This window comes from Otolemur garnettii, unplaced genomic scaffold, assembly GCF_000181295.1.
Source record: "Otolemur garnettii isolate 467f Iridium unplaced genomic scaffold, OtoGar3 scaffold00007, whole genome shotgun sequence".
Taxonomy (NCBI): Eukaryota; Metazoa; Chordata; class Mammalia; order Primates; family Galagidae; genus Otolemur; species Otolemur garnettii.
Genome location: NW_003852402.1, coordinates 37655901 through 37681885, shown reverse-complemented (window position 1 = coordinate 37681885; position 25985 = coordinate 37655901). Strand labels below are relative to the sequence as shown.

Sequence of the window (25985 nt, the reverse complement as noted above, 5' to 3'; positions counted from 1 at the left end):
CATTTCCTTTGAATATATACCCACTAAAGGGATTGCTGGATCATATAGTGGTTCTATTTTTGATTTTCTGAGGGTCCCCATAATGACTACTCATACACATTCCCACCAATAATGTACAAGATTCCCTTTTCTTATCCACATCCTCATCAACACTTGTTATCTTCTGTGCTTTTAGTCATAGCCATTCTAAAAGGTCTGAGGAGATACCTTAGTATAATTTTAATGTGGCCTGATGAAATGCATTTCCCATCTCCCATTTGTAGGTCTTCTTTTGAGAAAATTGTATTTAGGTACGTTGCCCATTTTAAAACTGGGTTATCTGCTTTCTTGATTTTGAAGGTTTTGAGATTTTTATGTATTTTGGATTTTAACTCATTGTCACCTGCATAATTTGCAAATACACTCTCTCATGCTGTAGGTTTCCTCTTCACTCTGTTCATTGTTTTCTTTGCTGTGCAGAAGCTTTGTGTTGGATGTAATCTCATGTGTCTGTTTTCACTTTTGTTGTCTGCACTTTTGTTGTCTGCACTTTTGGGTCGGTGTCCACAATTTCGTTGCCCAGGACAATGTCTGGGAAGTTTTCCTCTTTGTTTTCTTCTAGTACTTTTACAGTTTCAGTCATACATGTAACTTTTTAATTCCTCTGAGTTGACTTTTGTATATGATGTGAAGTAAGAGTTTAATGTTATTTTTCTACATGTGGATGTTCAATTATCTCAATGTCATTTATTGAAGAGACTTTCTTTCCCCCATTGGGTGTTCTTGGCAGTATTGTAAAAAAATCAATTGGCCATAAATGTGTATTTATTTCTAGGCTTTCTGTTCTATTTCATTTCTATGTGTCAGTTTTTGCACCATTACCATGATTTTGATTAGTAGCTTAGTAGTATATTATTTATTTTTGCAGTTTTTGGCCAGGGCCGGGTTTGAACCCGCCACCTCTGGCATATGGGGCTGAAACTCTACTCCTTTGAGCCACAGGTGCCACCCGCTTTGGAGTATATTTTGAAATCACTCCTCAGCTTTGTTCTTTTCTGTCCAAGATTGTTTGGCTATTTGGAATCTTTTGTGGTTCTATACAAATTTTAGGACTTCTTCTATTTCTGGAAAAATGTCACTGGAATTTTGATAGTGACTGCAATGAATCTGGTAGATCAACTTGGTTACTGTGGACATTTGAATAATAAATTGAGGAGGCATACTGAAATTTCATTTCTTATATTTTCACTCTAATTGTTACTACAAAATAAACATCCTACTCAGAATGCTAATCACAATGTAAAGATCATTATGGATAACTTGTAGGGATGGTGCCCATCATGACAGGCTTGGAAGAAAGTCATAGGTTAAGAATAATGGATGAAAGGAGTAGAACTATTCCCAAGTGGGGCCATTATAAACAGAAGCCAACATACAAAGGTGTGAGGTAAGCTATGTCTGCCTAAGAATAACATCTCTCTTCCCTGGAGAAAGAGCTGACTGGAGGAAGAACAATAAAAGATGAAGCTCAATCCAAATTGGTGTATTTGAGGAGGGCTTTAGAGGCCAGGTTGAGGAATTTAGATTTGATTATTCCTGTATTATTTTTAAAAACATTTGTTGAAAATCAGTAATGGGTAGTCATTATGGCAGACGCTTGAAAAAAGCACAGCCCTACCCTGAGAAGCTCAGTCCAAATTTTATGATAGGAGCTGGAAAGGTGCTACATACGATGAAAATTATGATGAAAATGGTAATTGAGGAAAAGATGTTGCTATTCTGACATAGCAGGATATGGACAATAAAGCATCAGAGGGCAGGAGATTAGTAGAGAAGCTGGTACAGCCATTCATGAGTGGATGTTTGTGTGCAATTGGTATATAAGAGGAGGGGTTGAATTCAAGAGTGAAAAATGAAAGGTTTTGCCCTTTGTAACACATTGAATGCATGTGGTTGGTGGGGGTAAAGGAGAGAGATAAAAATATCCTTAAACTGCCAGTCCTTGCACGTCAAGAATCCAAGATGTCTAGGTCTTGGATAAACATTCTGATGGCCAGAGGAGCAGCTCAGAGTAACAAGACCTGGAATTTCACTTGTAAGCATCCTCGTTCAGAGCTGCTTTTTTGACCTGAAAGAGGTAACAAGTGTGGGGAGGCATTTCAGCAACTTTCAACATAACAATAAAAACCTAGCACTTCCCATGTGGGATTCTGTGCCTCCTTTGTTCTGGGTCCTTCCACGCTTTTGGTGGGTAGAAGACTCAAAGTTAATTCATTAACCTTGTTCTGGATGTTACTTTTTGCTAGTGGGTTTCTACAATTTTTCACTTCTCCCTTCCTTGTACTTTTTTTTTTCTTTCTCTCTTCCTTCCTTTCCCTTCCCTTCTTTCTCAGAGTCTCACCATGTTGCCCTCAGTAGAGTGCTGTGGCATTACAGCTCACAGCAACCTCATATTCTTGGGCTTAAGCAATTCTCTTGCCTCAGCCTCCTGAGTAGTTGGGACTATAGGTGTCCACCACAACGCCTAGCCATTTTTTGGTTGCAGTTGTCATTGTTGTTTAGCAGGCGTTGGCTGGGGTTGAACCCACCAGCTTGGGTGTATGTGGCCAGTGCCCTATTCACTGAGCTACAGGCACCAAGCCCCTTGTTTTCTTTTCTATTCCCAATATTTGTGCTCGATACTGGTTCGTCTAACTCATTTCTATCTCAGCTCTCAATGTCTTACTATTAACTATGAATCAATTTTTGACATTAGTCAACATTCCAAGCATTTATTGAATGCTTATTATATGTATGTTAGCACTGTGCTAGGGACTCAGAACATAATAGCTTAAATAGCCTTAAATATCTTTCCTGAATGTATTTAACTCTCCTTGCATGATAATATCATTTTAACACCCATGGCTGTATGCAGTTATCTGATGCATTGTTCCTGGGTACTCAGTCTGAATGATGGCTAATGTTTAGTTTAGTTACTAAGGTGATTTTTTTGAACATTGCATTAGTGTATTTACATAGACAACAAATGTATTTCAACCTGAATATGTTGGCCTCTGCGGTTTTTTAGAAAATAAAAGCTTTTTACTGAAATACAGTTCACATATATAATTCACCTATGTAAAGAGTAGAATTCAATGGCTCTTAGTTTATTCAGAGTTGTTCAGGTACCAAGACAATCAATTTTAGAACAATTTCATCACCCCACAGAAAGAAACCCTGTAACTATTAGCAGTCAATCCCCATTTCCCTGCAAACTCCCCAGCTCTCAGCAATCACTGGATACTTTCTGTTTCTCTTTATATTCCGATTCTGGGTATTTCACATAAAGGGAAGCATAATATGTGGTCTTTTGTGTCTGGCGCCCTTCACTTGGCATGAGGTCTTCAAGGTTAATCCATGTTGTTGCAGATTCATTACTTTATTCCTTTTTATTGCTAAATAGTATTTCAGTACTTTGGACATATCTAGACATTTATCCAAATAAAATATATAAAAGATCAATAGCACAGGAGAAGATGCTTAACATCATGAATCATCATTAAATGCAATCAAAACAGGAGTGAGATACCATTTCACAGCTACAAAAAAGAGAAAATAACACGTTTGTAAGGATGTGGAGAAGTTGAAACTCTCATAACCTTCTGGTGGCAAAGTAAAATGGTGCAGCTGCTTTCGAAAATAACTTTGCTGTTATTTAAAAGATGAAGCTTAGAGCTACCCTATGACCCAGCAATTTCACTTCTAAGTATATACCCATAAGAACTGAAAAGATACATCCACACCAAGTGGTAGCAGCCTAAGGCGACTCTCTACTGGCTTTAAAGGAGGGGGATACTCACTTGGGAGTAAAACGTTGCCATTATGTTTCATGTAATGTTAAATGTTGACAGAGCAATCAGGAGGTATTTCCTCTCAGTAAAACTGCATACATACAATACAGATATAACTAAATATGTGGATAATATCTCAAAGGAAATAAACATAAAAGAGAAGAATAAAACACTGAGTTAAGCCTAATCTTGAGGGCAGAGTGAGCATTATGGCTTTAACTATTAAAAAACAGAAGGATAAGGGACCTCAAAGAGTGAGTATGAGCCTAACACAGCCTTCTAAATCTTTGGAGTAGCTTATGCCCTGGGAGAATTTGGTTTATGATTTTCATCTTCATTATTCTAGCACATTTTGTTTCCAATCCTGTTGGAATTGTTAAATCCACAATCACATTCTTTATTGTAAGGACTTAAAACATCAAACAAGTTAATGTTTATAAAACTGCTTTATAATGTATAAGGCACTATAAAAGTAAGATTATAATATTAGCTTACAGGAAAGGGTGTTTTGTATATTATTATGAATTTATTTAAATTATTTCTTGAATCAAATTCATTCTGTTACTGATGTCATATGAAATTAAATGGACTCAGGATAATGATGCATCAAATATAATCCTTGAAACTTTACGTGTGTTGCTACACTCGCTTGGAGGAATCTACAGCATTACTGATAGGGCAAAGTTTGAGTATCATGACAACAATTCACTAACAGTTAAAGATAATACGGCACTTTCTGTGTGTGACCCCTATTCTAAGCTCTTTACATGTATTGATCTACTTATTTCTTTCAAAACTCCTAAAAAGTGAACTGTATTATTAACCCAGTTTACAGATGGGAGAATTGGGGAGCATTTTGGTTATGTGCCCTGAGTCATTCTGTTAGTAAGTGCCGGATTACACATCTGGATTGGTGCAAAAGCAGTCCCATTCCTAAGACTATGCCACTGACCAGTATGCTGTGGTCTTCTGTTCCTGCCCTGTATGCTATAGCAGCCTTGCTCCGGTGTAGACAGCAGAACCCTGGGCCACCTCTATAGAGTAGGTCAAGAACATTTCTATGAAGCAGAGCTCCCAGGGTTGTCAAGCATCATCTTTGATGGCCCTCTAGAAGCTTGGGATTAAACCACATACAATAATGTCAAAGTTAAACAACTCATAAAAATCCTTCTATCCACCTTCACTCACTTTACAGAGGAGGAAATTAAAGTTTAGAGAGATGGAGTGATCCACAGTCACATTAGTTATTGTGAATTTTTTCCCATGAGATACTAATTAAGTGACCAAGGTTAATCCAAGGTTGTTCACTATCAAGTATTTAATAAGCACTTGCTAGATGTGGTAGGGAATGTTTTAGATGTTATAAATGCATACGTATTATATATACTTAATATTGTTATGAAGTAAGCTATGTGAAAAGTTATATGATAATAATAATAATGCTATATTTCTAATAGGGAGAATTTACTGCGGTAGACCATAATTTTCAGAGTGATTGTGGATGTGTACAGTATCTCTGTGGTAACTACATCTTTTATGACTTTTAAGTTATAAATGAATAGCATTGGTATCTGTTTTTTACTGTGAATAAGTTAAAATTTTCAAATTATTTAGAATATGTATTATACATTTGCCAATACTTGAGCATAAAAATGTACTATTATTTTTCAGTTTCTTCTTTTGTAAATCTCTAAATTTTCTGAGAAACTTGATAAAATGACAGAAAAAGGAAAATATTTTTCAGAGCCTCATGGATTTTTTTTTTTTTTAGAGACAGAGTCACTCAGTAGAGTGCTATGACATCACAGCTCACAGCAACCTCCAACATCTGGGCTTAGGTGATTCTCTTGCCTCAGCGTCCCGAGTAGCTGGGACTATAGGCACCTGCCACAATGCCTGGCTGCCTTCACAGAATTTTAAAGATGATACTAGGGCTCTTTTTAATATGACTATATTTAAGTTTTTTTTTGTAGAGACAGAGTCCCATCCCATCACCCTCGGTAGAGTGCCGTGGCATCACACAGCTCACAGCAACCTCTAACTCTTGGGCTTAGGTGATTCTCTTGCCTCAGCCTCCCGAGTAGCTGGGACCATAGGCACCTGCCACAATGCCCGGCTATTTTTGTTGTTGTTGTTGTAGTTTGGCCAGGGCCAGGTTTGAACCCGCCACCCTTGGTATATGGGGTCGGCAGCCTACTCACTGAGAAACAGGTGCCGCCCAAACTATTTTTAATTTTTTAAAAATAAACATCTAAAATTATAATGTTTTGACCCATTTTTTATTGTTGATGTTAACATTATAAGGCATAAAGTTGATTTTTCTATTAAATAGTAATTTTTCATATTTAAGGTTAATAAAAAAACATTTTGATCAATGGCTCGAAAGCTTTGTATTTCTCTATGAGAGAAGGCTTAAGTTCAGTGTCGGCAAGGCATAAAGGGCTTCTGAATCGAGTTATTCTTCACTGTACCAGCCTATCCTGCTATGCCTCTTTTAAAGATATGACGGCACATTGTTAAATCAGCTACCGCTACCATGAAATATGACGTACATGACCATTTGTTTGGCAACACTAGATCTCTCAAGTAGTAATTAGAAAAACATGAGTTGTTATTCAGTCCCATCCTAAAGAGGTCTGCTGTTGGATTAGACTGTGCCTCCATCCACATCCACCTCCATCTGTGGTCATGTTACACGTCCTAGAGAGAGAGCACAGAGTAGCATACCTAACCCTAGCTCTCACATTCTGGGACCTGCTATAAAAGGTAGCTTTTGGAGAAAGTTCAAATTGGAAACGGAGTTGGTTTTACTGATCAACTCTTTGTTCTAAGGAATGAATATTCTACATTAATTATTAAGTAAGCTGTTGGGCTATTAAAACATAAAGATGAAGATCTTTGTTGGCTTTTGAAAAACTGGCATACCACAATGAAAGCATAGTTCTAGTGAATAATAAAATATAAGTTCCAACAATAGATTAATCAAAACTCAGTAGCATATTTTCTTATTGACTGTTTTTTTCTGTTCTTAGAAAAGGATGATGTGTGTGTGTTTCAACAAGTATCGGTCCTGAATCCTGGACAGTCTATGATAAAGTACTCGGAAGGAGACTTTTGTCATACAATAGAGTGTCTGGAGGAAAAGGATAACCATACAGGCTTTCACACTCTGAATTTTACAATGGTGAACTGTTCAAAAGAGTGTGATGTGGTAAGTAGACACGTCCTTATGAAGTTTGTAAGTCCTTATGAAGAGAGTTAATAATGAGCTTAAAAATGGCAGCTACGGGAATTGAACTAGCAAACACTCCACGACTTAAACATGTATACTTGACTAGCTCTTTTATAGTCAGTTCAGTTGTAATATATCTGTATAAAGTAGATTTTCACTTTTCTGTGTATAAGCTTGAGTTTCAGGAGTCTTATTACCTACCTCTCGCCAGCTTGCTTGGCCTGAAATTGTGACACTTGCTTGGAATCTTGGCTGTTAGATATAGAGGTTAACATCTAGTGCACTTTTAATATAGCTATGTCAAGTCAATTATGACTTGAAGCATCTCATATTCAAGTAGCATTAGAAATGCTTACAGATGTTTGGGGGAAACTTACAGCTGTGCTGGGAAAAAATAATTCCCCAGAACTAATTCATTAAAAATATAGATAGTGTGTGGCTAATTCAATGCATTATTATCACAGCACCAGGTATACATTCCATCCCCAAGTGACTATGATTGTTGTGGCACGTGCAAAAATGCATCCTGCAAATTTCATATGGAAAATGGAACATCAGTTATATATGAGGTATGAATTGTTGTTTTGGATTAATATTAGGGTACCTATGATTAGGTTCCTTGTTTGTCTCTTTCACCCCTGTGGTATGCCATATACCCCTACCTTGTACCTGCTGGGTGGGAACTTTCCCAGCCTCCTAAAAATACGGACACTTCATGGATTTGCGTGTCCTCCATGTGCAGGGGCCATGCTCATCTTCTCTGTATCATTCTAATTTTAGCATACGTGCTGCTCAAGTGAGCCCATGTATACATTTTTTTCCCTAAAATTTGTTCCTTGGAGAGTGCTTTCTGAAGAAGACATTCTTGTGTCAATCAAGTTTGGAAAATGCCTTCCTCCCCACGCACATACCTCTACAAAGAAAATACACATCAGTACCTGATACACTTATAACACACAAGCTGTCGTTACATTTGTTGCAGTTTCAAGTATCTGAAAATTAAGGAACAGGTTTAATTTATTTCTCAAACTTATTTAATGATAGATCTGGAGTTTTGTTTTCCAGATGTAAGACATTGATTTTGGGGAATAGTAATTCTAATCACTACAAAGAAAAGAACAATTAATACTTCGGTGCAATAGCTAATTTTTGATTTCAGATAAATGAGATAGTCCTATGTTTCCTGAGTTTTAGGTTTTATCTTCTTTTACACTTGGTCTTATAGATCTTTCCCAGTTGAGGTTCATAGAAAGTCTGAGGCAATTCATAGATTAAGGTGGAATGTAAGGAAAGAAAGCAGTCAGGTTTATTAAGATTTTTTTACTTGTTGACAAGGACTCTTCAAGCCAAAGTTTGACTATTATTTTAAAACATGGGTTATAAAATAAAAATATAAACTAACAATTTAGCCTAACAATCACATGATTATTTCAGCTAACTATTTTTAAACAGGGATTCTGAAATCAGGAATGAAACAGTAGTTTCAGTTAAACATTTGTTAAAGAATTGAATAGGTTTTAAAATAACCATAATGTCTACAAAATTAGAACCTTAAGGCAATAAACACTGGCACTCAAATATTTTAAAGAATTTTGGGTGACAAGGGAGTAAAAGGAAGAATAAGCAAATCTCAGGAAAGGAGGTGTGTGAGTAATATGATTTGTTGTTTTATAATTAGTGAGGAAATATTAGAGTAAGACCTTTGACCCTTGGCCAAATTAGATGTTTAATTTTGTAGCAGACACAGTTACCCACTTGCTTCTTTCCCCTCTGTTGTTTTACTTCACATTTACATCTCAGTTCTAGTATAAAGCCTGACATGTGCAATCACACATGATACATATGGATGTATTTTTAATAATTTTTGATAAATTTGGGGACATTGTAAGATGAAACATTCTGGGTCACAAGAAGCTCTCTGTATCTTGAATTGATTTTGATATTTATTCAAGAGGATAAGAAATATTCTACTTAATCTATGCTAACATGAGGGCAGTAGATGAGCTAATACGGGGGGTAGGGGAATGAGAAAGTAGGGGAGAGGGGAGAAGGGATTGAGGTCATGGTGCATGGCGCACCTCTTGGGTGCAGGACACAATTATAAGAGGGACTTTATCTGACAAATGCAATCAGTGTAACCTAATTCTTTGGTATCTTCAATGAATCCCAAACAATAAAAAAAATTAAAAAAAGAAATTAATTTTAAATGAATTAAAAAAACTTAATTTTATGTATTAATTTTATTAATACATAAAACATGAATGAGCGTTTGGGATAGTTCACATAGTTAGCATAAATTTGCTGTTACAGAGGCAAGGACATTTGACCCAATGAGAAAAGAAGATTGTGTTTAACTCCCTTTGAAATTGTATCTGTTTGCCTCAGCATTTTTTAAATTATCTGAGTTGGTTCTTTATTATATCTCCAAGATTGCATTTACTCCTGCAGGTAAGGGCTGGGATTTGTTGTGGAATGTTGAAGCAAACAGAAAATGCTTTGGTTACACACTCGTTTCCTGAAATTATTGTTTTTCTAAAACTGTCATAAGTTTTCTTTAATTTAAAAGTTCTTTAATTTTAAAAAGTAAAATAAAAGGAAATAAACATTATTCAGGATACTCTCACCCAGATTTCATTAATATCTTCCAGACGTCATTCTAGAATGTATATATTTCTGTGGTAAGAGAATTAGAGGAATTAAAAGAATATAAAATAAAATGTGTGTTATATTATACATGTTATCTTTAGGTAAGTGATATAAAATTTAATTTTACTTGAATTTATTAACAAGAATAAAACTGAAATGAAACTAAAAAAATTCTACTTAAAAATATAGCAGATTTAAGTATGCAGGATGCTAATTTTCTCTTTTATTTTTAGGAGGGAAGTACTTGGAACTATAATTGCACCACATATGAATGCGTTAAGACTGATGAAGTTGCTATGATTCTGAACTACAGTATGGTCTGTCCCCCTTTCAATGAGACTGAATGCAAACTGGTTTGTATTTTGTTATACCTAATACAATTGAGTATGAAATATAATTTAGAAAATACATGTTCATGTTTTCCAAGGTCATCTTGGCATTGTGGCTTATTCACTGTGCTGAATGCTTTATTTTCATGGATTAATAAAAACTTTTTTGTATTTTTTCAGTTTGCTATCTTGAAGTCATCTATGGTGTTCCAAATAATTTTGACTCTCTCTGAATGGACACTTCGGTGTTTTGGGGTTTTATGTGTAGAACCAAGGGTTATTGCAAAATCATTCGGTCAGCAGACCTGGCCTCCTTTGTAATATGGATTAATAGCTAATGAATCAGAGGTTGGCCAATATACTCTCTTAAACAGCCAGATTTATGATGTCCCTCACCGTTTAATAGGTGCTGGCCTGTATGTGTATGACATTTGCTGTAGCGCAGGTCTCTGGATAACTCAGCACAAGTCATAGCAGAGCTAATCCTACACTTCATCAATTCCCTGTTCTCTCAGAGAAAAGCCTATTGGAAAAGGTGATTTTTGAAAGTGACACAATTTTTATTTTTAAAAATTTAAAAATAGTTTTAATTATTTGAGTAATAACAATTCCTAATGAAAAGTGAGCTTTGTTTCGTGGTATAAAGTAATAGCTTAGTCTCATGGATTTTTTTTCAAGATGGGCCTTTTCTAGCTAGCCATCTATATATAACATGGACTAAAGTTTCAGAATTTAACTTCTGGAAAAAAACTTAGGCATCGTTTTGTTTCACAGACTCATTTTAAGAGAGTAAATTATTATTTTTTTTAATTGCAACTTGCAAGTTAGTAAAGCAGTTAGCAATTGTTATAAGAATTGCTAATCAACAAAAGCCAATCAAAACTATTTTATTAATTTAGCCATTAGGGAATTTTTTGAATAATAGAATATTAAAAAAGATGTTACATTTTAATATGCAATTTTATTCAAAAACTCAATCTAGCCTAATGGAATAGTTGAGGTTATTTAAAGGATTTAAAATATATAATGGCCTATATTTAGAAGACCTATAATTATTTTCTTTTAGTAAAAATATTTTGTGGCATGTAAAAAGTGTATTTTAAACACTGTAGTCACTGATGTTGCTAACGTAGAAATAAAGTAATAAAAATCTGTAATTTTTAAAGAAAGCAGTTTTTATTAGAAATAGTTCTTTGTGATGTTTAATGAAAGTTAGTTTTTCATTTTTAGCCTAAGAAGAAATGGACGAACACTGTATGTGTTGACTTTGTTCCTTTTCTCTCTCCCTAGAATGAAGGGATTGTAAAGCTTTATAATGAAGGCTGTTGTAAAATCTGTAAGTGAAGACACATTGCATGCATTAACTTGGTAGATTAGTTCTAATTACTCATGATGATTATGTTTTTTTCTCATTAAGTTCAATTCCTATGATGCAAAGAGGTAAACAAATTTCATAAAGTATGTTATTTGAAGGTTTTCGTGTCGCGTGATTGCAACTTTATTTTCTGGAGTGTGAACAAAGTGTTTTAATTTACATTAATTTTAATTTAAATATTGGGAGTTGTTTTTACTGTGGCATTTTGTAAAAAGTACTACTTAAAATTTTAATAGATTTTAAATTAAAAAGCATCTTATGGTGAAATTTCTTTGGGACATGCTGAACTTATACAAAATTAAGTATGTTACAGGGAGAATTGCCCTATCACTCCAATAAGGAAGCCCAAATGGAGTACAGGATTCCCCAAACCTCTCTGAAAAAGAACAAATGTATGGTTCTGTAGAAGAAATTTGAGAAATACCATTTTAGTGAATCTTATTTATATCCTATTTGTAAAAGTTCTCATAATTGTTTTGATAATTAACATTATATGAATTCAATCTATTTTATATTAGTTTGAATGATAAGATTTATTTCATAGTTATTTTGAATGATTTTAAAGACTGAGATGAAATAGAGATCTATTTATGAGACATATCATTTTTTATTTTTAAAGTGTTCATAGATTTTTATTAATATAAAAATAAGAGTTTTTTAAAAAATTCAGAGTTTAAACTCTTATTAAAAAAAATAAGAACATTAAAAAAAAAACCTTACCTGAAAGCTTTTCTAAAAGCTTTTAGAAAAGCTTTCAGGTAAGGGGTACAACACACCTCAACTTAATAATTTCATGGTACTAACAAGTGAAAACAATATAACCTAATCATTTGTACTCTCGTATTAAACTGAAATAAAAAAATAATGTCATGGTATAGGGATGGATTCTTAGATACAAGTTGGCATGACTCTTAAGGGAGATTTCTGAACTTTTTTATGAAGGATAAAGTCTCATGAATATGTAAGAGTACTCTTGTCTATTTAGAGCTAAATAGACATTGAACAGAACTTTAGAATGTTTCCAAATGTATCCTTTATAAATGGACAACAGTCGTTGTATTAGGGCTTGCCTAATGATCTCGTTTTCATTGTTACTTCTGGAAAGATCTTATATACAAATGAAGTCATATTCTAAGACACAGAGAAATTATTAGAAGACACAGTTTCACCTGAGGGAATCATGTTTTAAATGATCCTTACAGTGGTGTTTTAAGGTTACTTTATTACAAAGCTCCTTGGTTTTTGACTTCTGCACTTAAAATTGTTTTTAAATAACATAATGATGGTACATTTTTCTCTATTGCTTCTAGCCAAGGGCTTTCAGACCACAGTAAATAAGATCAAATGTTATTAAGTGTTACTGTTGCCATTCTGTAAATAAAGAATTTTTTCTGTCAGTTAGCACTATGTTGCTTCTGTCTGTCTTAATGCTGGCATTAAGATCATGAGGCCTTTTTCTCCAATATTGTAGGCTTTGAAAACTTATTGTTAAGTTATTGATGCAATTTGATATTTTTAAATAATCTATATTTAAACAAAATTACATCATTGCATCATCATTTCTAAATTCTTCTCCATTAAAACTTGCCTTAAGCTACCAGATTGCTTTTTGCCACCATTGGCCATACTGTGTTTGCATGTTTTCTTTCACAATAAAATTAGGTGTAGTGAAAAAAAAAAAAAGAAGAAGAAGACCCAGTTCAACCTATAACGATTATATTACGGGGACTTTTGTGGATAGTATAGTACTACTTATGTATTTTTAAAGTGTCTAGAAGTTTTAGACACATACTACTTACAATTTTTTTGTTAGAAATAAACATTTTTTATTTGGCATATTGAATCAAATATAAACCAATGTGTAACTAATTATCATTATCTATCAGGAACTCAAGGAATGAAATTGAGCTCTAAAAACTGAGGAAATTTACATTTTTATGATCTCAGTTCTTTTTTCATGTGCCAGGGATGCGCTATTATTTTCATGTTGGAAGGTTGCCTTAATTTAGCTGTAATCAAATAAGGCTGTATTCAAGAAACTTCAATTAGATATGCTTATGGAAGAACACTATCTTGTAAAAAATATAGCTACTATGTTCTTAATAATTTCAAAAAGGAAAACTATTTGTTGACCTAACCTTTTAATGACCTGGTTGTGTCTGCTTTTTGTTGGAAAGAATTTGAATATTTGGTTGCAGAATGGAGATCCACAGCTTCAGTTGATTCTCTAAATGGATATCAGTCATTTGTGACCTAAAGGGCATCTTGATTTGGGTTAGGCAGAGGGATGTAGATTCGTAGTAATAAGTGGATGAAAAGAAAGAAAGCATTTTTCAGGCATATTGATGAAGCTGTGGGTATTCTACTGCATTTTTTAATATTTCAATTGGATCTGTCTTAGCATCAAACAATGACTTTCCTATGTCATCTGCAGAGAGCTCCATTAATTCCTTCTATAGTTCTTTAGATGTCTTAACATATCGACTAGGTGGGACCAAAATGCTAATTTGAGTGTGATATCATGATTTTCAAAGTCAGTGAACCTTTCATTCTATTCTCCCATTACTAGGTCTATAACATTTCATATTCTTGAAATGGTTCACATATCCCCATCCTGCTCATCAATGACCTATGCTAACTGGGAAAAATGGTATCTGAAATCACCTTTTGAAGAAGTGTGTTGAAGAAAAAAAAATAGCTTTTTTTGAAATGCTTGAATTTTTTCCCTACATGACCACTTGAAGACTTAGTTTTACCTTCTTCTTCTATAAAGAAATATTTGAGTCATTTCGATTTGACATCATGTCACACAGAAATGCTGTATGCCATAGAACTCTCTTTCTAATAGTTCACATTGTTGATTCCGTTCTTCATAAAATTCCACTATCTGTTCTCACAGAGATAAAATTTTGGCTAACAGCTTTCCCTGTGATAGCCAATGTACTTTAGAATGATATGTAAATCCACACTGAATACCTCATTGTTCAACTTTAGTAGATTACAAAACTTAGGATGCCATGTTGCATTTGAAGAATTATAGTTAATAATATTTATAACTTGTTGCAAAGTATTCCTTAAAATAGTAGATCTATACTAGAGATTTTGCTGCTGCAAGATATAAAGAAAAGAAATGAGAGCATCTGGATCTGTTAATACTTTTTAAAAATCTATCCAATAAATCCTTGTTTTCTTGATATGGAAGGTGCACTACCTATATGTATATTCACTAAATTTACCAAATTCAGTCTAACTTCATGACATTTATCTTGGAAATTGCTGAAGATATCTGTGCCCCCATTCTGTTCCATAAGAGTGCCCAAAGGAGTACACAGACCTTCTTAGGAAAGAAACCCTTCTGTTATGATCTCAACGAGGCATAAAACCTGTGCTGAGTCAGTAGTATCAGTTGATTCATCCAAATCAATTGAACAATATATATTTTCATTTTGAAGTATTGCATGAAATTGTTTTGTCAAGCTGAAGCCTAATTCATGCTGCTGATCAGTTAAGGATCTCCTTGAAAAAGCAGTTGTTTGTACTTTGAAACATTATCACTGTTTGTTGATGTGACTCAACTCAAATGAATAACACCTACTCAGTCCATCTGCATTGAACTGAGGGACCTGGGGAGGTCAACATCAGCAAGCACTCTGCAAGGAGATACAAGGGTGCAGGCCCCTCCAACATTCCTCACTGGCTTTTATTGAAATCTCAGGCACGAGAAAATGCAGTTCAGTGAAAAGCTCCAAAGAGAGAGTCAAAGTTAAACAACAAGTAGTTTTTCTTTAATGTATGATTGAGCTCTCAGCACATCTTGTTTAATGCACTTCTGTCTTGCTCTAAGTTTATCACTTCTAATGTATGACTTAGGGTTGGGACAGTATGCTATATCTAGTGAATATTGTTTTTAGCACTCAGGTCCAGCAGTGATGCTTGACTTTTTCCCAGATTACTCCCTCCCTAGTGCCTAGTGCTTTTAACCCTATGCTCTTTTCTACAAGCACCTAAGCATCCTACACTTCCACAGTGCATTCTTTTTTCTTGCTCCATACAAAATGAAATACTTTTCCCCCCAGTTCTTCAAAGTGTGATGTTGATATTTTAATGAGCATTGAATCTGTAGATTGCTTTGGGTTGAATGACATTTTAACAATGTTGATTCTTCCCAGCCCAGAGTGTATATGTTCTCCCATTTGTTAATGTCTTCTCCTATTTATTTTCTTAGGGCTTCCTAATTCTCTTTGGAGAGAGCCTTTATTTCTTTGGTTAGATACATTCTTATACATTCTTAAGTATTTCATTTTCTTTTTCTTTCTTTCTTTCTTTCTTTCTTTTTTTTTTTACAGTTTTTGGCTGGGGCTGTGTTTGAACCTACCACCTCTGGCATATGGGGCTGGCACCCTACTCTTTTGAGCCACAGGCACTGCCCAGGATTCATTTTCTTTGAAGCTACTGTGAAGGGAATTGGATCTTTGATTAGCTTTTCAACTTGGCTATTATTGCCATGTACAAAGGTTACTGATTTGTGGACATTGATTTTGTACCCTGAGACATTACTGTATTTCTTGATCATTTCCAGGAGTTTCACAGTTGAGGCTTCAGGGTTTCTAAGTATAAGATCATACCATTAGTAAAGAGCCAGAGTTTGACCTCTTCTGGTCCCATTTGGATGCCCTTTATATCCTTCTCTTGCCTGATTGCACTGGCTAGAACTTCCCACACAATGTTGAATAATAGTGGCAATAGTGGACGTCTTTGTCTGGTTCTAGTTGTAAATGGAAACACTTTCAGTTTTACTCCATTTAATATGATGTAAGCTGTGGGTTTGTCATAGATGGCTTTAATGAGCTTAAGAAATGTGCCACCTATGCCTGTTTCCTTTAAGTGTTCTTGTTAGAAAAGGATGCTGAATTTTGTCAAATGCTTTTTCTGCATCTATTGAGAGGATATTTGGTCATTTTGTTGTTGTTGTTCTATTGATATGGTGTATTACATTTATGGATTTACATATGTTAAATCAGCCTTGCATCCCTGGGATGGAGCCTACTTGATTGTGATGTATAATTTTTTAGATGTGTAGCTGCAGTCTATTAGACAAGATTTTGTTAATTTTGCATAAATAGTCATTGATGAAATTCATCTATACTAGTCCTTTTCAGTAGGGACCTTGCATTGTTTTGGAATCAGGATGATGTTTGCTTCATAGAACATACTGGTAAAGGTTCCTTCCTTCTTTATATTTTGGAATAGGTTTTGCAGTATAGGTAGAAGCTCATTTTTGTTGTTGTTGTTGTTGTTGGAAGCCTTTTTATTGTTTCTTCAATCTCAGTGCATGATGTTGGTCTGTTCAAGAGATCTATTTCTTTCTGGTTAATTCTAGGAAGATGGTGTGATTCAAGGTATTGGTCCACTTCCTTCATATTGTCAAGTTTCTGGGCATAGAGTTTTTTATAGTAGAAAGAAATAATCTCTTGTCTCTGTGGTATAAATTGTTATTTCCCACTTTTATTTCTTGTTGAGGTTATTAAAGATTTTACTTTCTGTTTCTACTTAATCTGGCCAATGGTTTTTTGATTTTACTTATCTTTTTGAATAACCACCATTTTGTTTCATTAATTTTATGAATTAATTTGTTTTCAATTTCATTTGTTTCTGATTTAATTTTGGTTATTTCTTTTCCTCTACTAGGTTTGGGATTGGATTGCTCTTTCTTTTCCTTTTCTTTAAGATGATTCATTAGGTTGTTGATGTATTCCCTTTCTGTTTTTCAGATATAGGCATCTAATGCAATAAGTTTCCCTCTTAGGACTGCTTTAACAGTATTCCACAGCTTTTGGTGGCTTATGTATCCATTGTTTTATGGTTGAGGAAGTTAATGATTTCCTCCTTTATCTCTTTCTTGACTCAACTGTCATTTAGCATCAGGTTGTATAATTTTCATGCCTTTGCGTGGGGATGAAAATTTTTGTTGGGGTTGAGTTCCACCTTTATTGCCTTATGGTCTGAAAAGATACAAGGTGTAATGTCAATTGTTTTGATTTTGTTCAGGTTTTATTTGTGTTCTAGGATATGATACATTTTGGAGGATGTTCCTTGGGCTGATGAGATGAGAAGAATGTATATTCCTTATCTTTGGGATTATGTGTCTATTAATGTATATTCCTTAGCTTTGGGATTATATGTCTATTAAGCCTGTTTGTTCTAGGGTTGAGTTTAAGTCCCTTGCATTTTTGTTTACTTTCTGTTTAGAGTATCTGTCCAGCTCTATAAGAGAATAGAGGATCTGCCCACCTCTATAAGAGGAGTGTTAAAGTCCCCTACTGTTATGGTGTCCTAGGATACCATATAGCTCAGACCAATTAAGGTCTGTTTCATTAATCTGGGAGCATAAATATTTCAACTTGAAATGTCCTTTTGATGTATAGTTTCCTTGACCAATATGAGGTGACCATCTTTGTCTTTCTTAAATTAGTTGCTTTAAGTACACAAGTATCTGAAAATAAGATTGTGCCCCCTCCTTTGTTTCTTTCTTTCTTTTCTTTTCTTTTCTTTTTTTTTTTTTTGAGACAGAGCCTCAAGCTCTCACCCTGGGTCGAGTGCCTTCAACTTTCACAAAATAAGATAACTAGAACTCCACCACACCTATCAATTCACTCAATTAACGTAAATGGCTTGAATTCCAACAACCTCCAACTCCTGGGCTTGGCAGGTTGGCTTGGCACCTGTGGCTCAAGTGGCTAAGGAGCCAGCAACCTCCAACTCCTGGGCTCAAGTGAGTCTCCTGCCTCCACCTACCAAGTAGCTGGGACTACAGGTGCCTGTCACAATGCCCAGCTATTTTTTTATTGCAGCCATCATTGTTGTTTGGTGGGCCTGGGCTGGATTTGAACCACCAGCTCAGGTGTATGTGGCTGGCTCCTTAGCCGCTTGAGCCACAGGTGCCAAGCCAAGATTGTGCCCCCTCCTTTCTTCTGATTTCCCTTTGCCTGAAATATTGTTTGCCAACTTCTACTCTAAGTCTTATTTTGTCCTTTGAGGCTATGTGTGTTTCCTACAGGCAGAATATAGATGGCTTGTTCTTTTTTATCTAATCAGCCAACCTGTGCCTTTCAGTGGGGAATTCAAGCCATTCATGTTAATTGAGTTAATTGATAGGTGTGGTGGAGTTCTAGTTATCTTCTTTTGTGAAAGTCCATTGTTTAGTTTTATCCTTTGCATCATTGTGGAAGCTAGGTTTTCTCCTTTAGTTTGTGGGTGTTTACTTTGCTGGTGGTCCATCATGATGTTCAGTGTGGAGAATAGATCTAAGTATGTCCTATAGAGCTGGTCTTATTGTGGCAAACTTCCTCAGTGTTTGCATATAGGTAAAAGATTTGATTTCTTCACCAATTTTAAAGCTCAGCTTAGCAGGAGATAGAATTCTGTGCTGAAAATTGTTTTGTTTAAGAAGGTTAAAGTTAGCTGACTATTCTCTTCTGGCTTGAAAATTTCAGCTGGGAAGTCCACTGTCACCCTGATGGATTTTCCTCTGTATGTCAATTGGTGCTTACTCCTGGCTACTTGCAGGTTTCTCTCTTTCATCTTGACTTTGTGCAGGATCACTACAATGTGTCTTGGAGATACTCTGTGAACTGAGACAACCTGAGGCTCTATATCCCCCTGAAAGGAGTATTTTGGAATCTTTGGTGATACTTGGGAAATTTTCATTTATGATATCCTCCTGTAGGGCCTCCATCCCTTTGGGATGATCTTCTTCCCCTTCAGGGATACCTGTACTTCATATATTTGAATACTTTGCGAAGTTCCATAATTCTCTGAGTGACTATTCTGCTTTTTCTCTCATCTTTTCAGCCTCTTTAACTGCCTGTGTTAGCTTGAGAGCTTTATCCTCTAGCTCTGAGGGTCTTTCTTTTCCATGATTAACCTGTTAGTGGTACTTTCTGCTGCATCTTTAAGTTCCCTGATTGATTCCGTCAATTCCTCAATCTTTGGTATATCCTTTCTATATTCTTCATATCTTCCATCCCTTATTTGGTTCTGTTTTTGGATTTCCCTTTGGTTATTTTCCACTTTCTCAGCCATTTATTTCCTTCATTGTTTTTACCATCCACATTTTAAATTCCCTTTCTGTTATTTCCATCATTTCTTTATAGATGGAATCCTCTTTGGTAGCTACCTCATGATCCTTAGGTGGGAGTATGGTTGTTTTGTTCTGGTTTTTCATGTTGCCAGGATTTTTTTTTGTCATTCCTCCTCATGAGTGTTTTCTTCATGTCTGCTTCATTCCCCTATTTTTTTCCTTTCGCTTTCTCCTCTTTAAACCACATTGTCTCTGTGCTTAGGTATTGAAGTATCTATCCATTTGGTATAGGACCAAAAGGAAGAGAAGAGTGTCAAACAAGAAGAGAGGAAAGAGAAAAAAAGAAAAAGGAAAAAGGAGGGTGTGGAGTATAAGGAAAGGTCACCAAAGAAAGAGAAGAAGAACAGAAAGAGACAGGGGTAATGATGGTATTCAGCAGGGTATTTTGACCCACATCCACAATTCCCAGCCTCTGGAGAGGTGGAATTTGTGGATCCCTCTAGGTAAAAAACTCCTTACCAACCTGAGGAAAAATAAGACCCCCATCTCCACCAAATAGAGAAAGGAAAAAAAAGAAAAGAAAACTTTGAAATGGGGGCTTACCAATAATGTTCTTCCAAAGTCCAAAGCTAGATGGATACCCTGGACTAGGGGATCAAGGTCTCCTTGAGTCAGGTCAATGCTGTGCCACCCCTAGCCCAGGCCTCAGAGTAAGGCTCTGTTCCATAAATGTAATACAGATGAAAAAAAAAAATAAAACAGATCAGAAAAAGATAAATAATAATAAAAGTATGTAAAGAAAATTAAAAAAAATTGTGTAAGATTTTTAAAAAGGGTTATGTCTTAGTTGTTATTTGAGAAATTTATATGGGAAAGATAAGGAAAGTAGAAAAATATTTTCAAAAAGAGAGAGAAAAGGAGAGAAAAGTAAAGGGAAATAGGGATAAAAGGGGTAGGAAAAACCATAGTAAAAATGAAGCCCTTATTATTGAAGAAAGAGAAATGGAAAAACAGAAATACAACAAGACAAAACAAAATAAAAACAAGAAAAACTAAAACCCTAAGGAAAAACTGAAAGAATAAAAGGAGCAGAAAAGCTGTAGTAAAAATGGAGCCATTGCTATAGAAGAAACAATGAAAAATTAAAAATACAAAAGCAAAACAAACTCTGTCTACACACACACACATATTTTGCCTGAACAGGTGACATTTTGGGGTTTGAGATGCTAATGTTGACGCTGATATGGGTGTATAAGATGGGGGATGGAAACCACTATTTAGTTGTGAAAGTTACCCAGTCCCTTTTCCTGATTTATTTTCTCTCAATCCCTGTAGGATTGGGAGCTTGAAGCTCTAGTCAGCCTACTGAAGAGACATGCCTCAACCTTTCCAATCAGTGCCTCTTGGTACATAGTGACTTTCCCAGAAAAGTGGGTTTCACTTGAGTTTCCCTGAAAGTGGATGCCCAGCTCAGCAGGCCACCAGAACCAGCCTGGCAGCACTAGGACCTTTCGGGGTGTTCCCCTTCCACCACATCCCTCCCCTCACCCCCCACCTCCTGCAATTCTTCCACAATCTTGATGCCCTGCCAGTAGCCAAAGGATGAGATCTCTGCTCAATCCCAGCCACTGGGTGCTGTTTAAGGTCACTCACTCATTCAAGACCTCCCAAGGTAGCTCCAGCAAGTACGTCTAGAAATTGCCAGAATGGCATTCTCTGTCTGAAACCTACCACCACCCAAGCACTGGCCTTCTGTGCTGATTCTCCACTGCTCCTGGCCCCTTTGCTGGCTACTGGAGTCTCCCACCACCTTCCTACTCCCCAAAATGATACCTCTGGGCAGCGCACCCCAGCCCAGGGTGGCTGGAGTCCTTTCTCCCCAATCTCACCACTAGTAGCTGCAAAAGAGATGTAGAGTCCCACAGTGATTTTTCGGTCTTCTTTGACATGAAGAGCTATTGTGTAGAGAACACTGCATTTCAGTATGTTACAAAATACTGTTGAGGAGTATACTTTAATTTGTGAATTTTCAAGTATTCACCTATTCCTCTTGAAACAGAAACATAGTTCCCCTATGTCAAAAGTTGCTAACAGACTTGCCTCTGGACCCCCTTAAACTCTTGCCAACAAGCCTTATATAGTATTGGTGCCAGTCATGCAGGGAATGTTAAAACTAAATCATGAATATAGCAGCCATCAATTCAGCCCTTATGGCTTATTAATGTTCTAGTTATGCCAGCCAATCTGGGAGGATGATTCATTGAAACTTGTTATTATAGAAATGAGAACATTTAAGTTATGTGAGAGTAGACAGATCTGTGGGACTGATCATATTAACTACCATTTATTTATTGACACTCTATTAAGCACTTTGCAGAGCACAATTAATCCTCAGGGGAGGTAGGCAGGGTTTTCCCTACAGATGAAGAATTGAAGGTTCAGAGAAGGTGATCACACTAGTTAGTAGCAGATTTAGGCTTGTGCAGTGCCTGGGTCCAGGATCTTTCAAGTCTGCCAAGTTCTTTCAAATTTCAGAATAGTAACAAGCCACTTCACTTTCTCTCATTTGATGTCTAAGGACTTGTGAAGTAGCTCCTACTTTGGTGTTGGAGAATCCTTGTTGCCATGGATGTGAACAGGCCTTTTTGTAGAGGTTGTGGAGGTTTGATCGATTGCAGGTGCTCTGCTAACAAAGGTGTTACAAGAGAGTCTCTGAGGAGTGAAGTGGTGCAAACAAGAGGAACGCTTCTTGGTACAAAAAAACTCAGCTAACTAGCAATAAATTAATTCTGTTTCATCTTCATTTCATGGAGTGAATTAACTTATGAAATAGTTTTAATTGGGTGCCTACACATCAGGCATCCTTTTAAAGACTACCACAGTGAATGAATCAGTATATACACAGAAAGTGCTTATTATCAAGAAAGGGGAGAAACGCTAAACACGTAATTATATCCTCACATGTCAGGTAGTGATGTGTGGCATAAAGAAAAGGAGTGCAGAATAAGAGATGGCGAGTGAGAGGAGCTGGGTTGCTAACTTAAGTGGGGCCATAGGGACTGCCTCTGTGACAAGGTGTCAGTTGAGTAGATACTGAGTGTCCTGCGGAAATCAGCCAGGCAGAGAAGAGCATTCAAAGTGTGACTATAGTACAGAAGGTTAGAGGAGGAAGGTGATAGAAAAATGAGAGTGAGGCATCTTGTAGGCTACGGTAAAGATGATTGCTTTCTTGGCTACTCTTTGTTCTTGAACATAATTGGAATAGAAGAGTCAATGAAGTAATCACTGAGTGATAGCAACATAAAGCATAAAGCAGCCTGTGTGCTCAACACTGACACTGAGCCTTGGGTCACATTATAATTCAGAGATCAGGGGAAAGAGCAGGAACCAGCATTGGAGACTGAGAAGGAGTAGTGAATGAGACAGGATGACAACCAAAGCAAGTGAGCTCTGGAAGCCAAGTGTGAAAAGAGTTTAATGAGGGCAGAGCGATGCACTGAGACAAATGCTGCTGAGTAGTCAAGTAGGATCACAGTGGAGAGATAACCTTTAAATTGAGCAATTCGGAGGTCATGGTCACTTTGACAAGGGCAGTTTAATTTCAGCCAATCATATCTACCCATCTTTCCTTCAGCCTGAGCAGCTTAATCTTTATCTACTTTACATGTTGGGATTTTATAAAAGCATTTATTTTAAATAAGGATTTCATGGTTAAACTCATTTGAAAATTGGGGATAATATTTCGCTTTTTTATAAGCAAGGAAACTCAGCAGAATAATTCAGTGATTTTCTTAAAGTGACAAAGCAAGTTAGTAGAAGAGATGAGAACCTTGTTTTTGTGTATCAATTCAGGGATTATATTCACTATATACACCATTAAATATATATTCTTGGATGTATTATCAAGTGATGATCCATCACATACACAGACTCATATATTAATATGTCCTCAATGAATACAAAGGGTTTTAATTTGAAAACATAAAAGACCATATCAGAACCATAAAATCAAGCATGCTCACCCATACTTTTTTTTCTCTTTTTGTGGCAGAGTCTCTCTTTGCACCCTGGGTAGAGTGCTATGGCATCAGAGTTCACAGCAGGCTCAAACTCTTGGGCACAAGTGATCCTCTGGACTCAGCCTCCTGAGTAGCTGGGTGCCCACCACAATGCCTGGCTATTTTTAGAGACAGGGTCTTGCTCTGGTTCAAGCTTGTCTTGAACTGCTAAGCTCAAGTAATCCACCTGCTTGGGCTCCCAGAGTGCTAGGATTATAGGCATGAGTTCATTTGCATTATTTACAATTATCCATAAAGATAACATGATTTTAAGTCTCTCAATTTTTATTTTAAAATTGAATAGATACATACATAATCAACTTGTGCATTAACTATGTTAATTAATTTACTTATATGCATACATATAATACATTTACTTATATCCATACATGCATTATATGCATTAATATATGGGTACACAGTTAACTTATGCATTAAATACATTAATTAATTAATCAGTTAATTATGTACACATACATTTACTTATACTATGATTTATTCCAAAAATTAATTTCAACATACATATATACCATATATGTGTTGATGTTAGATGTATTACATGCATAGACAACATAGTTATTCTAAGATTAAAAGTTAAAATAAATTAGTATAAAGCTAGAAAATGTAATGATACTCTGTTTAGAAGGTGAAAAGAAATATTGCAATAAAACATGTAAGAGTGAAGTTTTTAAATTTCTTTTAAAACTTGAACAGTTTTCATATAATTCTATTAATTTTAATTGTAAATATATTCGTATATTTAACTGAATTAAGAAACAATGTGACATAGATCTTTTGATGACTAAATACATTTTATATTTTATTAGGCAAACGAGAAGAAAGAACATGCCAGAAAGTTATCATTAAATCAACCATAAGGAAACAGGACTGTGTCAGCCGAATTCCTGTAAGTGGAAGAGTATCATTTATGATAGAAAGGGCATCATCTTTCCGAAAGTATGTGTGTCACAGAACCGTTCAGTCTGTAAGCCAACAAAACGTCAAAACTTATAATACCAAACTTTAAGATTATTCCTACAATCTAATATTAAAATATTCTGTTTGTGAAGAATTATGAATTACTCTTTGCATAAATAATCAACAGTTCTCAATGATAATTGCAATCCAGGAAGATGGAAGTTAAGTCTAAATAGATTTGACTAGGTATTTTTTTAACTATGCAATTTTGCCAGCAAAAGGATCCCAACTTTAATTTTCCCCATTAATATAACCTGTCTAATTTTTTATCTCCTTGAGTCATGACATAATACAGGTGATGACAGAATCATCAGATGGTGATTCACATAATCCATATACATGCCCAGCTAGATGTGTACATTTCATGCCCTGAGTTATGTTAGCATTGCTGTTTCAGCCATTGTCATGGAACATGCTTTTGTATTATTGAGTTGCGTTTTAACTTAGTATTTGTCGCTATTTTCTAATGTGTAAAGGCTGAGGGTTGGTGTGCTGGGGAAGAAAGCCTTACTTTCATTTGACTTCCGAGTGGAATAATATAATAATTAGGGTTTTAAAAAATTTAAGGCATTTTTTTCTCATTGTCACTTCATACAGGTCAATGTTGCATCTTGTGATGGAAAGTGCCCATCAGCTACTATCTATAACATCAATATGGAAAGTCACCTAAGATTCTGCAAGTGCTGCCGTGAGAATGGAGTGCGGAACTTGACTGTGCCTCTGTACTGCTCAGGAAACGGCACCGAGATTCTGTACACTCTCCAGGAACCTACAGATTGCACGTGCCAGTGGAATTGAACTCTCGATTGCAAAACTCCATACAGCATCGTATTTTCAAATACAGTTAACTTTTATCACTATTATTTATACAACTTGGTGGATTCATAACATTTAACAATATTTTTCAGAATATTGAGAGTTGGTCCAACATATATACAGTGTCCATAGGGAAATTAGATTTATTGCTTTATTCTGCCGTAAGAATCAAATGGTTGTAAGTTGTTCAGCTGAAATGCTATTATGTATACAATTGCAATATGGAATAGATCTGAAATACTCTAAACAATTTTAAGCTTATTCTGCAAAATTCCTTTAATTTCATTCAATATTTATTTATTTATTTTTTGATTTGCAAAGTCTGCCATAGCTACCCAATTTAAGACACATTTTAGTACACATGGTTATAAAGTGGTATAAAGGACATTGGGAACTCAGAATAGGGAGGATCGGATGGGACTAAGGGATAGAAAGTCACCCATCGGCTCAGCACCTATAGCTCAACCGGCTAAGGCGCCAGCCACGTACACCTAAGGTGGCGGGTTTGAATCCCCAGCCCGGACCTGCAAAACAACAATGACAACTGCAACAAAAAATAGCCAGGCATTCTGGCTTTCATTTTGGTGATGAAGTTGACAGCAGGGAGTTCTAGATCTGATTAAGAAACCCACCTATACTAAGAAAATAGTAAATCGGCTCAG

At 35.7% G+C, this 25985-nt stretch overlaps 1 protein-coding gene and 1 non-coding gene across 2 annotated transcripts in view; one reads left to right on the top strand and one right to left on the bottom strand.

Moving 5' to 3' along the window:
* The window catches only part of OTOGL (otogelin like), a 154454-nt gene extending 129149 nt beyond the window's left edge, over positions 1 to 25305 (top strand). Inside the window, exons 52-58 of the mRNA XM_003783387.1 lie at positions 5267 to 5330; positions 6842 to 7020; positions 7506 to 7610; positions 9921 to 10040; positions 11307 to 11352; positions 24357 to 24436; positions 25105 to 25305. Of these exons, the coding sequence (XP_003783435.1) occupies positions 5267 to 5330; positions 6842 to 7020; positions 7506 to 7610; positions 9921 to 10040; positions 11307 to 11352; positions 24357 to 24436; positions 25105 to 25305 (795 nt within the window). The remainder of the gene's footprint in view (positions 1 to 5266; positions 5331 to 6841; positions 7021 to 7505; positions 7611 to 9920; positions 10041 to 11306; positions 11353 to 24356; positions 24437 to 25104) is intronic.
* LOC111723109 lies at positions 7739 to 7845 on the bottom strand. The gene has a single exon (XR_002771726.1). It is a non-coding gene; the product is annotated as a U6 spliceosomal RNA (small nuclear RNA).
* Positions 25306 to 25985: the final 680 nt, after the last annotated feature.